We start from the raw sequence: 14,007 nt of genomic DNA, 5'->3' as shown, positions 1-14,007 counted from the left end.
GAATAAAAATATGGATATACCCTCTGACGGCCCCAGGCTCTCAGCGCTGCAAGCGTCTGCCTCCGTTCCTAAGAATGCAGTGAGTGAAGGACCTTCGATGACGTCGCAGTAACGTGAGCGGTCTCTTCAACCTATCACTAACAACTGGTGTTTTGCCCTCAAGCTTTAAACATGCCTCCATCACACCTATCCTCAAAAAGCCCTCTCTTGACCCATCCTCTGTATCTAGCTATCGCCCTATCTCACTTCTCCCTTATGCCTCCAAACTACTGGAACAACACGTCCATCTTGAACTGTCCTCCCATCTCTCTTCTTGCTCCCTCTTTGACCGCTTACAATCTGGCTTTCGGTCACACCACTCCACTGAAACTTCCCTAACTAAGGTCACCAATGACCTCTTAACCACCAAGAGCAAGCGACACTACTCTGTCCTCCTCCTCTTCGACCTGTCGGCTGCCTTTGACACAGTGGACCATTCCCTATTATTACAGACCCTCTCATCCCTTGGCATCACAGACTTGGCCCTATCCTGGAACTCATCATACCTAACAGACCGGACATTCAGCGTCTCCCACTCACACACCACCTCCTCACCTCGCCCCCTATCTGTCGGAGTCCCACAAGTTTCAGTCCTTGGGCCCCTGCTCTTCTCCATTTACACCTTTGGCCTGGGACAGCTCATAGAATCTCACGGCTTTCAGTATCACCTCTATGCTGATGACACACAGATCTACATCTCTGGACCAGATATCACCTCCCTACTAACCAGAATCCCTCAATGTCTGTCCACTATTTCATCCTTCTTCTCCGCTAGATTTCTCAAACTCAACATGGACAAAACAGAATTCAAAACAGACCCCCCCAACGAACCTATCCATTACAGTAAATGGCTGCCCACTCTCCCCAGTCCCACAAGCTCGCTGCCTCGGGGTAATCTTTGACGCTGATCTCTCCTTCAAACCACATATCCAAGCCCTTTCCACTTCCTGCCGACTTCAACTCAAAAATATTTCACGAATCCGTTCATTCCTCAACCATGAATCTGCAAAAACCCTAGTCCATGCCCTCATCATCTCTCGCCTTGACTACTGCAACCTCCTGCTCTGTGGCCTCCCCTCTAACACTCTCGCACCCCTCCAATCTATTCTAAACTCTGCTGCTCGACTAATCCACCTGTCCCCCCGCTATTCCCCGGCCTCTCCCCTCTGTCAATCCCTTCACTGGCTCCTCATTGCCCAGAGACTCCACTACAAAACCCTAACCATGACGTACAAAGCCATCCACAACCTGTCTCCTCCATACATCTGTGACCTCGTCTCCCGGTACTTACCTACACGCAACCTCTGATCCTCACAAGACCTCCTTCTCTACTCCCCTCTTATCTCCTCTTCCCACAATCGTATACAAGATTTCTCTCGCGTATCACCCCTACTCTGGAACCCTCTACCACAACACATCAGACTCTCGCCTACCATCGAAACTTTTAAACAGAACCTGCAGACCCACCTCTTCCGACAAGCCTACAACCTGCAGTAACCACCGATCGACCAAACCGCTGCATGACCAGCTATCTATCCTCACCTACTGTATTCTCACCCATCCCTTGTAGATTGTGAGCCTTCGCGGGCAGGGTCCTCACTCCTCCTGTACCAGTTATGACTTGTATTGTATAAGATTATTGTACTTGTGTTTATTATGTATACCCCTCCTCACATGTAAAGCGCCATGGAATAAATGGCGCTATAACAATAAATAATAATATATCTATGTATGTGTGTATGTATGTATGTATGTGTGTGTATATATATATATATATATATATATATATATTATACATATATATACACACACACACACATACATACATACATACATACATACATACATACATACATACACATATATACATAGATATATATATATATATATATATATATATATATATATATAAACAATTGTTGTTGTTTTTTAAGAATATTTTAGCCAATGGATCCATGATATGTCCATTTTGCAAGCCTGCGAGAGAAAAATCGCCGTACGAAAGCCATACGGATGACACAGAAATTTGTGCGTAAAAATCGCATCCTCGCATTGAATATTACAGTGTTTTGGGACAATTACTGCATATTACGGCTGTAAAAAACGGACCTTATTTACTTACGCCTAGTGTGACGCCGGCCTAAGAGTTTGATAATCCTCTCCTAAGTTTCAATTGACATCTCTCGTGTTGGAGCTATGACTCATGTCAGTCCACTTGGTGCAACAGCTCTCCAAGGTGTGATCGCTCCTTTTTAGGTGCAGACTAACGAGCAGATCTAATTTGATGCAGCTGTTATTTTTGGGTATGAAAATTTACAGCGTGATTCCATAATTTTTTACTCAGAATTGATTGATTCCATAATTTTTCCCCTATGCTTGGTTAAAAAAAAGTAACCATTACTGATGACTACCACATTTTTTTTTTCTTTTTCTTTTAGTCTTTCTTAAAGCCAAAAAGTTGCCATTTGAAATGACTTTAGTTTTGTGCCATGTCTGTGATTTGCTTTTTTTCTACAAAATTAAACAACTGAATGAACATCCTCCAAGGCCGGTGATTCCATAATTTTTGCCAGGGGTTGTATAGCTTGTATACTCGTATTATAGTCAGTCTTCCTATGCCTCCAAAAATGATGCTGCAATCCTAGTACATAGTTACATAGTTATTAAGGTTGAAGGAAGACTATAAGTCCATCTAGTTCAACCCATAGCCTAACCTAACATGCCCTAACATATTGATCCAGAGGAAGGCAAAAAAAACCCATGTGGCAAAGAGTAAGCACCACATTGGGGAAAAAAATTCCTTCCCGACTCCACATACGGCAATCAGACTAGTTCCCTGGATCAACGCCCTATCAAGGAATCTAATATATATATACCCTGTAACATTATACTTTTCCAGAATGGTATCCAGTCCCCTCTTAAATTTAAGTAATGAATCACTCATTACAACATCATACGGCAGAGAGTTCCATAGTCTCACTGCTCTTACAGTAAAGAATCCACGTCTGTTATTATGCTTAAACCTTTTTCCTCCAAACGCAGAGGATGCCCCCTAGTCCCAGTTTCAGGTCTATGATTAAAAAGATCATCAGAAAGGTCTTTGTACTGTCCCCTCATATATTTATACATTAACATAAGATCACCCCTTAGTCTTCGTTTTTCCAAACTAAATAGCCCCAAGTGTAATAACCTATCTTGGTATTGCAGACTCCCCAGTCCTCTAATAACCTTGGTCGCTCTTCTCTGCACCCGCTCTAGTTCAGCTATGTCTTTCTTATACACCGGAGACCAGAACTGTGCACAGTATTCTAAGTGTGGTCGAACTAGTGACTTTGTATAGAGGTAAAATTATGTTCTCCTCATGAGCATCTATGCCTCTTTTAATGCATCCCATTATTTTATTTGCCTTTGTAGCAGCTGCCTGACACTGGCCACTGAATATGAGTTTGTCATCCACCCATACACCCAGGTCTTTTTCATTGACGGTTTTGCCTAGAGTTTTAGAATTAAGCACATAATTATACATCTTATTTATTCTACCCAAGTGCATGACCTTACATTTATCCCCATTAAAGCTCATTTGCCATTTATCAGCCCAAGCTTCTAGTTTACATAAATCATCCTGTAATATAAAATTGTCCTCCTCTGTATTGATTACCCTGCAGAGTTTAGTGTCATCTGCAAATATTGAAATTCTACTCTGAATGCTCCCTACAAGGTCATTAATAAATATGTTAAAAAGAAGAGGGCCCAATACTGACCCCTGTGGTACCCCACTGCTAACTGCTACCCAGTCCGAGTGTGCTCCATTAATAAACAACCTTTGTTTCCTATCCCTGAGAGTAATGGACTTCCAGTGCCCACACCTTTTTATAAGGTTTCTTAGGGGGATGGCTTAAAACAAGTTCCCAAACATGTTTACTCATAAGAACGCATGCGTACGCAAACTCAATCATACGCATGCAAACGCATGCACCTGCGTCTACAATGTTAAAGATAGGAAATCAAAGCGCATGCTGATGTATGCATCAGAAATGCTGCGGACACAACCGCAAATCTGAAACCAGCCTAAGGCACCTGCACGTGGAGTTTCCTGCATTCTCAGTCTGCATCAGACTATAACCATCTATGCTGGTTTCATAGCATCATATATATAATTAGTTTACCTTATCCAATAACTTGGAGACTGTGGGGATTACAGGTGATTTCCATTTTTAAGTTATTGAGGTAATTTTGTCAGTAGATATGGGGCAGAACATAATTCTGTATGGATGAAGGGATAATATCTATTCCCAGTTGTATTAATGCTAACTCAGAAGTAATTAATCAATTTGAAAAAAAAAAATAGAAAACCTGTATAGAGCCACACAATGTAATAAGTTAATACTTTTCTTTCTTAAGATAAGGTAACACACAGGTTTTCTGCCTTTTTATTATGGCAACAGCAGGACATTACTTAAAATATTGAAAGTCTATATCTTTTTATCACAGACTTTTTTAGCTCCTATCAGATTAGGAAATGGCAAGACCAAACTTAGAACAATCTCTTCTGTGTTCATTTTATAATTTCCTTTTTATACTGAATAACATTTTTTTTTCACTGTTGCCAGTCAGAATACCATTATGAATACACTGAATGCGACAGTAAAGGAACCAGATGGCGTGTGGCTGTCCCTCACACTCAAGGACTGTGCACAGGACTACCAGACCCAGTCAAAGGAACGGAGTGTTGTAAGTTAAAATTGAAACATGGAGTTTTCAGTTGATTTATTTCTTTACTTTTCGATTAATAGGTCTTCAAATGTTAGTGGCATCAATGTGTCATCTGTGTGCTGTCCTTGCTTAACATTGCAAAGTATAGGACAAGCTTTGTAAATTACTTAAAATGGTATTCCCATTAACAAAGTTAATTTTAAAATTGATTTTAATCAATATATCTTGAAATAATAACATTTTCCACAATTGGATGTGTTTATATAATTTGTCCCTGTGCTGAGATAATCTTACAAATGTGTCCCTGCTGTGAACTGTGTAATGTCTGTGTCTGTCTGTACAGGAACATGGTCTGATCATATCACAGAAGAGGAAGGAAAAGCGAATATATACAGATAGCACACCATAGGATCACAGCTGATTCCTTTTTGTGAGATAAAACCTTTCCTGTCTTAAAATGTTTTACCTCAAAGAAATAATTGTGATCCCATGCTGTAATGTCTGTTAACTTTTTTCCTTCCTCCCCTGCTCAGGAGATGTGGTAAGATCAGCCCAGCCATTACACAGTACCCAGCAGGGGCACATTTATAAGATTATCTCCGCATAGGGGCGTTTTTTTAAAAATGCTAAATTGTGGAAATTACTATTCCAAGATCTTTTTTTTTTTTTTTTTTTGCAAAACCAATGTTTAATGTGGGAAGGGAAGGAGAGAGAAGATCTTGTGAACAATTACGTAGACATAAATCAATTTAAGAGTGTTGGTTGTTCAAGGAGGATAATGCCGCTCCCATATATGCCACTTTTGGTAGAATCTGCCAAACTCGTTATTGAGTAAGGCGAATTTGAGCTCAAGCTCTCTGTGTTGCATCATAAGCTTGATGACGAAGGCTGCATTGGGCAGAGTGGCCTTTTTCCAATGACAGGCAATGGATTTTTTAGCTACCAAGCAGATATGTAAGATTATGCGCAATAAGGAACTGTCGATAAGGTTGGTGTCCAAGGAGAGAAGGGGTAGTTGTGGGGAGAGTGTGAAAAGGGAACCTGACAATTTAGAGATGATTGAAGAGATTTCCAGCCAAAAGAGGGCCGCAGTGGGGCAGCTCCAAAAAATATGTAATAGGTCGCCTTTACGACCACAGTTTCTCCAACATAGAGGGGAGTTGGATGGGCTGATGTGGGACAGTCTTGCTGGGGTGTAATACCACCTGGAGCACACCTTGAAGTGTGACTCCAGAAGGGACATTGAAATTGTTGATTGGTATGATGCCGAAAAGGCCTCCTCCCAATCGTCTGTAGACGCGGAGAGACCTAGGGATTTCTCCCAGGTTATGAGAGCTGCGCTTTTAACCAATGATTCATCTTTATTGAAACTATTGTAAATGAACTTGTGACTCCAGAAAATTAAGTGGTTTGGATTGGATAGAATTTTTGAAGAAGACTCCGAGAGTTTCAGTTTGAGGTTAAAAAACATGCTTAGGTTTTCCCTCAGGATCATGTATTCGAGGAAAAGAGATGAGGGGGCATTAAATTTATTTTTTAGTGAACTGAAGTCCATGGGTTTAGACCCAGTGTAGATATCGCCAAGTATTTGAATTTTTAAGTCAGCCCATATAGGGAGAAGGACAAGATTCAGAATTGAGTAGATGAATGACAAGGATAATTTGAGATGAACGGGGCTGTTTTGAGCACTATCCCCCTTTATTAAAGTTGAAGACCATGCGAGAGAAATCGCCTGAAAAATTGGGTTGTTATGGGTTTTGTTGGGGGAACTGGAAATAGCTTTGAGAATGATGGATTTAAGGGGTTTTCTTCCGTTGATCTCTTCCTCCAAGTCGAGCCATGCTGGCTCATTCTGGTCTGACCACCAGGGTGAGCTTTGTTTTAGTAGGAGTGTATTATAGTGGGCCGTAATATTTGGGAGATCCATTCCTCCGTGGATTTTTGTTTTGTAAAGGGATCTGGTATTTGTTCTGGGCTTTTTATCATTCCAAATGTATTTATTTAGCTTTGATTGGATCTTCAGCAGGGAAGATGTGGGGATGGGAAGGGGAATACATCTAAGGATATACAAAATTTTTGGTAGGGTAAACATCTTGACTGTTGGGTTTCTCCCCCACCAGGACAAACTATTGTCATTAAAAGTGGTGCAATCCTTTTTAAGTATTTCATCTATCTTTCTCAGGTTTGAGGAGGCAGTCTTATCAAGGTTTTTGTTAATTATGATCCCTAAGTATGGGAATTCTTCATTGCACCACTTGAATGATATTACCTTTTTCAAGGAATTGATTTCCTTTTTGCAGAGGTGGATGGGTAGGATGTTAGATTTTGAGCCGTTGATTTTGAATTTGGAAAGAGATGCAAAGTTTTCAAGTTCTCTGATAGTTTCTAGAGTGGAGATAACTGGGTTGGTTAGGGTTAAAATTGTCGTCTGCAAATAAACTGAGTTTATGATGGCGTTTGTTGGTGGATATGCCTGTAATGGAAGAATTTTGTCTAATGCGTTCCGCCAGGGGTTCAAGAGCCAAATTAAAAAGTAAAGGGGATAGGGGGCAACCTTGTCTAGTGCCGTTGTTAATATGGAAGGGGTCAGAGATATGGTTATTGCAGGTGACTTTAGCTGTAGGGCCTTGATATAATGTCATAAATGAGGAGATAAGTTTGTCATTAAAACCAAATTTTTGAAGGGTGTGTTTGAGGAAGCTCCAATCTATACGATCAAAGGCCTTTTCAGCGTCTAAGGAAACAAAGACTGTGGGGGTTTTGAATTTATTAGTGAGTTTAATTTGGTTCAGAATCCTTCTGGTGGCGTCAGCTGGTTGCCTATTTTTAATAAACCCCATTTGATCATTGACTATTAGTCTGGGGAGGATGACGCTAAGTCTATTGGCCAAAATTTTTGAGAACAATTTGATGTCTTTGTTCAGAAGAGATATAGGCCTATAGCTACTAGTAGCCATAGGGTTGGCCGCTTGTTTTGGGATAAGGACGATTGAAGCCTCCAACATTTCTGGAGGGAAGGAACCCGAATTAGATGCATAGTTAAATAGTTTTACCAGATGAGGTATTAAGTTTGTTCCGAAGGCTTTGTAATAAGAATTACAGAAGCCATCTGGCCCTGGGGATTTTTGCGATTTAAGGTGGTTGATGGCCTCTTCAACTTCTGAGGAGGAGAAAGGAGCTGATAGAGATTCAATTTCTTCCTTTGTAAGGGAAGGGAGGTTGATATTGGCGAGATAGGCTTTGATGTCCGAATCTTTTGGTGGGGGGGATGATGGGTCTAGATTTAGGTTATATAATTTAGAATAATATTTGGAAAATTCATTAACTATATCTTGGGGATGAGATAAAGTGGTATTGTCAGAGAGGGAAGAAATTCTGTTAATTTTGTTATGTATTCTAAATTTTTTTATTCTATTTGCCATATATTTGGTTGGCTTGTTCAGGGAGGAATATACCTTAAATTTGGAGGAATTGAGGGCTGCTTCGTAAGGTGAGAAGAGGAGGGATCTTAGGTCTTGTCTAAGGGAGTTTAAGTCTGTTTGGAGTTTAGATGAGGGGGAAGGGAGGCTAATTAAGGATTTTTCCAAGTCACGAATGTCTTTTTGGAGTTTTTTGATTTTTGCCCTTTTTTCCCTTTTTATTTTAGAGGATATGCTTATTAGGGTGCCTCTAATAACAGCTTTGTGGGCGCACCAATTAGTTGCGGGGTTGGTGATTTCTGGAGGGTTTTCATTGAAGTAGTGTGAGATATTATTACGAATCGTTGTCGCATGGATGGAATCATGGATGATAAACGAGGTGCATTTCCATGCTTTAGAGTTTTTTAGGGAGGGGCCAAGGCTAACTTCTCCAGTGACAGGGGAATGATCCGAGAGTGTCCTGTCCCCTATGTCCACCTTTTTGAATTTTTCGAGAGAGAAAATGTCTGATAATATCAGATCAATCCTGGATGCTGAATGGTGGACCGAAGAAAAGTGAGTGTATTCTCTTGATGTGGAATTAAGACATCTAAAGGTGTCGTAGAGCTCACTTTTATCCAGCCACCAATTCAGGTCCTCTGAGGCTGGTCTCAGGCCAGAGGAAGAGTCAAGCGTTTTGTCAGGGGTGGCATTAAAGTCACCTAGGAAGATAAGGTTACCCTTCTTAACCTTGTTGATTTTCTTCAGAAGCTTGGACAGAAAACTAATCTGGTTTTTGTTTGGGGCGTATGTGTTAATTATTGTACATTCTTGGCCGTTAATATTGCATATCAGGATGTGGTATCTGCCTTTTGGATCAGCATATTCCTCAGTGAACTCGAAAGGTACACTATTCCTGATCAGGGTAATCACCCCCGCCTTTTTGCTGGAATTACAGGCCTCAAAAATATGAGGAAAGCTACGATGATTAAAGTAGGGGTGATTCCCCGCCAGGAATTTTGTCTCCTGTAAGCATGCAATGTCTGTCTGAAGGCTGATCAACTCTCTCCACAAAGCATGTCTTTTTTGTGGGCTATTCAGCCCTCTAACATTATAGGAGAGTATCTTGAATGACATATTTACAAAGTAGAACAAAAAGGGCTGATGTAACCTAGGAGGAAACAAGCATAAATCACAACAGGTATACAAGGACCTAGATAAAACTCTTCCCTAGTATATCTATAAATCAGCCAAAACTTGGTGGGTACCTAGGGAGAAGAAAAATTAGAACAAAACTGGTAGGTCGGTAGAGCTACCTAGAAGAAAAAGAAAGGGGGTTAGTACACGTGGACGGGAATAAGGGGTTTATTACAAAATATGGTGAGGAAGGGAAAAGGAGACCCCTTACAATAAAGCTTAAGCACATATATGGAACATAAACGATCAACGGCCCAATGATCTGACGAAGTCCATTCCTTCCTCGACCGAATAGATCGGGATGATTTTTTCCCGGAAGGAGACTAGAAGTTTGAGCGGGAAGCCCCATCTATATTTAATGCCTCTGTCGCGGAGGGCTGATGTGACAGGCCTGAACTCTCTGCGACCCTCCAGGGTGTCTTTGGAAAAATCGGGAAAAACCTTCAGATTTTTGTAAGGGTCTGGGAAGGATTTTTTGTCCCTCAGGTAAGAGAGAATGGCTTCTTTAGTCTTGAAGAAATGAACTTTGAGAATAGTATCTCTAGGTAGATCAGCGGGGACCTTAGGAGGTTTTGGCAGTCGGTGGGCCCTGTCAATTGTTAGGTCTAGGTCTGATAGATCGGGTAAGGCTGATTTAAATATGTCTTTTATATGTTGAGATAACTGATCTTGAGGCACATCTTCAGGGATACCTCTGATTTTTAAGTTATTTCTTCTACTTCTGTCCTCCAAGTCGGCCATCTTGGAGCGTAAGTTCTTCAACTCAATGTTAACTCGGTCAAGTTCGTCAAATGAAATTGATGACCTGTGTTCGAGCCTGTTGATCCTTTCCTCATGTTTGGATAGTTGTCTGTCTATGTTGTCTATTTTATCGTCTAATTTGTCACAATATTTTTGGAAGTTAATATCCATTTCCGTCTTTAGTGTTTTGACGGCGATATTTAATCTTTCGTCCATTTTTGATGCTAGTTTATTAAGTAAATCTTCGTAATCTGGCGGATTAGAGCTTACGAAAGGGCCTGGGTTATCGTATTTAATTTTGCTCTTCATGGGGGTTGGATTTGGAGAGGTGTCACTAGAGTCAATCTCGTCTTCTACTCCAGAGTAATTTTCCGTAGATGTGTATTTCTCACTTATTGTGCCTGGGTTCGATCTTTTTAGGCTAGACGATGAGTCCATTTTTATTGGGGAAGATTTACTGGTTGGAGATTTGCTAAAGGATTCATATTCTAGAAGGTTAGGTAGGTCTCTCCTGGGAGACCTAGATCTGGGCCTGGGAGAGGAGAGGGAATTATGTCTGGTTATTTTTTCCTGGACTCTACGCCCTACTAATTTCTCCTGATTTTGGCCATGTTGAGATCTTGGTGACGAGGTTGGAGCGATTTTTCCTCTAGTTTTATTACTACTCATGGTGGCAGAAAGTAGAGAGTAGGCGATAGTACTCTGGCAGAGTTTATTCTGATGAATTTAGCTTGAGTGCGAAAAACACTATCTTGTAGTTTTTTTTTTGTTTGTTTTTTTTTCCCCTTGTCGTCTGTTATTGTGGGGAATAAAGTTCCTAATTTCTACAAGTCGATAGAAAGATTAGTAGAGGAATCTCTTAATGGGTTAAATTTAGAGATTTAGTACCAAGATTAGGATTAACAGCTATTGTTCTCTGATGTCTGCTCTAGGGATTGAGCAACAAGATGGCCCCTGCTTATTGATTCCTAGTTAATATGACTGGATCTACTTCCTATAGATAATTATAGTGAGGCCTTAGAAAATATTATGTGGCCGGGTGGAGGAGAAGATGAAGGTTTTATTTATCCTCTAATTATTAGCACAAATGTCTCCAGTTGAAAAAAAAAAAGTAGAAGGAGGGGGGGGGGGCTTTTTTATTGTAGCCCACTTGTTTTAGGAGCCTGAGGGTAGGTGAGGAGGTATGGAGAGGGATCGAACCCGTGACCCACCTAGACTGATCTGCAGTGAGTCTCAGGGACTGTCTGGCAGGTCACTAGCACCGTTAACAATCTTGCCTCTGGTATAGTGAGGCGAAATCAAGTGGGGTGATGACCTGGGGGAAGCCGAGGGTCAGGAGAGTCACAGCGTCGCTGCAGCCCCGTGCACACTAACCCGGTCTGACGAGCGGCGATGTCCGGCACAGCGTTGCTGGCAGCGTCGCGGTGGAGCTATGAGGGGCGGAGCTTCGGGTCTCCGTCTAAGACCGGAGCTCCGGTACTTGCTGTGTCTTCTTCCGTGGTCCGGGTCTGCTTAGCCGAGCCTGCCGGCTGGAGGGGGATCCTCCGTCTGCAGCTGCGGTGAGATCTCGGTGAGCGGCAGCGCCGCTGCGACTCCGCGCTTATTGTCAGCGCCTGTCAGGTGCTGGTGAAGGGGTCCCGGTGCACTGCTCCTGGAGGGGGAGGAGTCGCGCGGTGCGCGTCTTGCTCTGCCACCGACACTCCGGTGCCGGCCGTCTGGGGGGGATCGCCGAGTCTTCCTCCGAGGCAGTCAGTCAGGGATCTTCTGCTCCCTGGCTGGCTGATGATTGATGGTGCCGCTGCAGTTTCGCTCTCGCCGCCTGTGGGTAGCGGCCGGCGAGAGCGGGTCTCCGGCGGTACAGTAGGATCACGGGAAGGGACTTTTTTACCTTCTGTCTTCAGCTAGAGCCGGGTCGCAGATACTTGAAACTTAACTCTGCGTTTTCCTTTGCTGGGTGGTCGGTCAGGAGAACCTTGGGAGGTGGAGATGAACCTGTTCTGGGTTATATTCTCAGATACAGGAGGCAGAAATCCTCCATGCACAGCGCGGATGGATCCACTGGGCAGCAGCCGGTCTGAGGCCTAGTCGGGTTGGCACAGCTTAGGAGTCCCAAATGAGGAGAAATTAGCCCAGAACTTGGGTGGAGAGGATCTCCGATGAGTTAGGAGATATTAAAAGGGGTCTATGTGGCGAAAGGGGTCTCCTTAACGCGTTATATGTAGCTTAATTGGGACAAATCCCCTGGAGCTCCCTCTTCACAGGTGCTTCTCCATCGGCACCGAAGCCACGCATTCCAAGATCTTTTGATCAAAAGGAAGTTTGTGGAAAAACACATTTAATTTTTTTTTTAAATGTCCATCTGTGAAAACACTGACACTGATGCAAAACATTGAAACAGTACCTCTTTTTTTTTTTTTTTTTTTTTTTTTTTCCACGTCCAATGCTGTCAATAGATGGATCTTGGGTTTAACATGTATGAAGCTAGTTTTTAGGCCGGTTTCACACGTCAGTGGCTCCGGTACGTGAGGTGACCGTTTCCTCACGTACCGGAGACAGACTCACGTAGACACGTTAAAATCAATGTGTCTCATGTCAATGTGGCACATGTCAGCGTGTTTTCATGGACCGTCTGTCCGTTTGAAAAACACGGAGACATGTCACTGTTCGTGGGAGCGCACGTATTACACGGACCCATTAAAGTCAATGGGTCCATGTAAAACACGTACCGCACACGGATGCTGTCCATGTGCGGTCCGTGTGCCGTGCAGGAGACAGCTGTACTGTAAGCGCTGTCCCCCAGCGTGGTGCTGAAGCTGCTATTCATTTCTTCTCTCCAGCAGCGTTCGCTGGAGAGAAGATATGAAAAATCTTTTTTTTTTTTGTTTTTTTTTGGTGTTTAAAAAAAAAAAGATCCCTGTCGCCAACCCCCTCCCACCCCCTGTGCGCCCCCCCCCCACTGTTAAAAAATTACTTACCAGGCTCCCTCGCTGCTTCCTCGCCGCAGCTTCTCCTGTATGAGCGGTCACGTGGTGCCGCCCATTACAGTGATGAATATGCGGCTCCACCTCCCATAGGGGAGGCGAAGGTCCAAGTGGAGCAGGAGGGTGAGGAGGAGGTGGCGGTGTAGGTCGAAGATGTGTGCGGGGCGTAAGAAGCAACACTGTGGGTTTTTTTTAGGATGTGTAATACCCTGCAATTTTTTGGTTGCACTCTATGAGGAGACCATCAAATAGGAGATGTGGTCATGTTGCTAATAATGGTGATGTGGCTGCTGCAGGTAGAGAGAGCATGGTTAATCTGTGTCTGCTAAGCTCCCAAATGAAATTGCCTTCCTCTGGTGCAAGCAATCGACAGGACATTCTGTGTCATTTTGTAGGCACGAGTACCGTTGTATGAATTGTGAGGCAAGAATAAGTAGAGGTAATTTTAGATTGGTTGGCTAAGAGCGCTATCAGTCTTTTGCTTTGTTTTCCACCCAGTCCCCTGCTGAGAATGCATATTTTTCACATGCGTCCTGTATCTGTCTTCCACCTCACCCTCTTCAAATCAGGCAAGCAGTCTGAACCCCATATCAGGCAGCGTTCACTTCTGCTTTTTGATGACTCTGCTGGCTGTAGTTCCATGAACCATCCACCTGGCCCTTCCCCATAATTAAGAGATTGAGTGCACTCATGCCCAACTACTTGCTCTGTTGGAGGATGAGTACGTGGGAGGGGTAGTGGAAACTGTCAGCAGACTGCCACAGCACATCTGCTGTTGCAGATTATGAAACACAGGTGCAAATTGCTGCAGCTTTCTGGTTTTCTGCTGTGTGTACACAGGCAAGGATGGCAGGGGTGTAGACTGGGTGGAACATCATGATGGGGATTTTTATTTTTTTTTAGAGCACCATTGATTCCATGGTGCTGCACACGAGGAG

General features: G+C 42.9%; 1 protein-coding gene across 1 annotated transcript in view; it reads left to right on the top strand.

The window, feature by feature from the left end:
• ELAPOR1 (endosome-lysosome associated apoptosis and autophagy regulator 1) overlaps positions 1 to 14,007 on the top strand; it is a 349,091-nt gene that overhangs the window by 137,044 nt on the left and 198,040 nt on the right. Inside the window, exon 2 of the mRNA XM_069756493.1 lies at positions 4,650 to 4,770. Coding sequence (XP_069612594.1) covers positions 4,650 to 4,770 — 121 coding nt within the window. The remainder of the gene's footprint in view (positions 1 to 4,649; positions 4,771 to 14,007) is intronic.

This window comes from Ranitomeya imitator, chromosome 3 (assembly GCF_032444005.1).
Source record: "Ranitomeya imitator isolate aRanImi1 chromosome 3, aRanImi1.pri, whole genome shotgun sequence".
NCBI classification, from domain to species: Eukaryota; Metazoa; Chordata; class Amphibia; order Anura; family Dendrobatidae; genus Ranitomeya; species Ranitomeya imitator.
The sequence above is the reverse complement of the archived record's forward strand: the minus strand, read 5'-3'. Positions and strand labels throughout refer to the sequence as shown.